Below are 1,852 nucleotides of genomic sequence, written 5' to 3' on the forward strand. Positions count from 1 at the left end.
AAAAGATGTAGTATTAAACAATATGACAAATATCGTGAGGAGACGTTTATATATAAAATTATTCAACCTAAAACTCCGCAATAGGATATCGTAGTGACCAGAATATGCCTACGATATACATTTATCTGAAAATTTTTCCCAAACTCAAGTGTCGAATACGCCAAATGATTTTCATGACCATACTGACTATGGACTTCTTACGTTAAGAGAGCCTGAACTCTGCAAGTATTATGAGAATACTGGAACAATTGATATAGTTTCAATTCACGCAATACTTGCAATGTAATACAATAGCTATGTAATATATGTCATGTAATTAAAACTTCTAATCCATTCTGTGGTTGAATGTTCAGCAAATCAACATGTAATTCCAACAGCTTCCAGTCAGTAAGCTATTGTGGTTGCTTAAATTAGCTTCCAGAGGTTGTTTAACAATATATACTGTTATGGTGGCTCCAGGTTAAAGTGACTCTCCCTACAGAGACTCCAAGCTAAATCTTACATCACCATCAGGTGACTAACTGGCGCCATAGTCCTCCAAGTGGTGGTAACTGGCGCCATAGTCCTCCAAGTGGTGGTAACTGGCGCCATAGTCCTCCAAGTGGTGGTAACTGGCGCCATAGTCCTCCAAGTGGTGGTAACTGGCGCCATAGTTCTCCAAGTGGTGGTAACTGGCGCCATAGTCCTCCAAGTGGTGGTAACTGGCGCCATAGTCCTCCAAGTGGTGGTAACTGGCGCCATAGTCCTCCAAGTGGTGGTAACTGGCGCCATAGTCCTCCAAGTGGTGGTAACTGGCGCCATAGTCCTCCAGCTGGTGGTAACTGGCGCCATAGTCCTCCAAGTGGTGGTAACGGGCGCCATAGTCCTCCAAGTGGTGGTAACTGGCGCCATAGTCCTCCAAGTGGTGGTAACTGGCGCCATAGTCCTCATAGTGGTGGTAACTGGCGCCATAGTCCTCCAAGTGGTGGTAACTGGCGCCATAGTCCTCCAAGTGGTGGTAACTGGCGCCATAGTCCTCCAAGTGGTGGTAACTGGCGCCATAGTCCTCCAGCTGGTGGTAACTGGCGCCATAGTCCTCCAAGTGGTGGTAACTGGCGCCATAGTCCTCCAAGTGGTGGTAACTGGCGCCATAGTCCTCCAAGTGGTGGTAACTGGCGCCATAGTCCTCCAAGTGGTGGTAACTGGCGCCATAGTCCTCCAGGTGGTGGTAACTGACTCTACATTGCTTCCAGGATGGAATAAAAGGTATAATATAGCTTCCAGGAGGTAATGACTGGAACAAAAATGCTTCCATGACGTGGTGCCTTGTGTTATCGGACCACCAGATAACACAATTTTATAAGAACTGCCACTACAGACTTCCAGTTGTTAGTGATTGGTTATACAGGTGACTGTGACTAGTGAGAAGAGCCTACACAGGATTATAACTGGTGAAGGGAGCCTCCTAATGATACTGAATGGGGCTACCGACTATGTTGACAGGAGGCCGTTGAGACCACAGAACAGAAGATGGAATCGATGATGGTCTTGGTCTGACCTCCGCCGGAATCACCAGGCTGCGTGGGTGTGTCCATCACCCTCCCTCCCTTCCCTCCCTTCCCTTCCTTCCTTCCTCCCTCTCCCTGCGGCTAGCTCCTTTTTTTTTAAATTTTGCCCCGAGGGCGAGTTTATTGGGCAGCGCCACTCATCTTGTGAGTGGACATACCGCCATAGCAGCATGTACAACACTCCCCAATAGGAAGAAAACCCGCTGGGTTGTTCATCCTGTCACTTGTACCCAGACACAGCTGGGACTTCTTTTGGATGTACAGGAGACACACCAAAGAAAGAATGAAAGGAACACAGGCAAGAG

The 1,852-nt window shown here is 47.7% G+C and overlaps 1 protein-coding gene across 1 annotated transcript; it reads right to left on the bottom strand.

Annotated features, from left to right (window-relative positions):
• Nucleotides 1-517: 517 nt before the first annotated feature.
• On the bottom strand, nt 518-1,294 carry LOC123766602 (uncharacterized). The gene has a single exon (XM_045755888.2). The coding sequence runs from the start codon at nt 1,292-1,294 to the stop codon at nt 518-520; it is 777 nt and encodes a 258-aa protein (XP_045611844.2).
• Between the last annotated feature and the right edge of the window lie 558 nt (nt 1,295-1,852).

The sequence above is a fragment of the Procambarus clarkii genome, chromosome 62, assembly GCF_040958095.1.
Source record: "Procambarus clarkii isolate CNS0578487 chromosome 62, FALCON_Pclarkii_2.0, whole genome shotgun sequence".
NCBI lineage: Eukaryota > Metazoa > Arthropoda > Malacostraca > Decapoda > Cambaridae > Procambarus > Procambarus clarkii.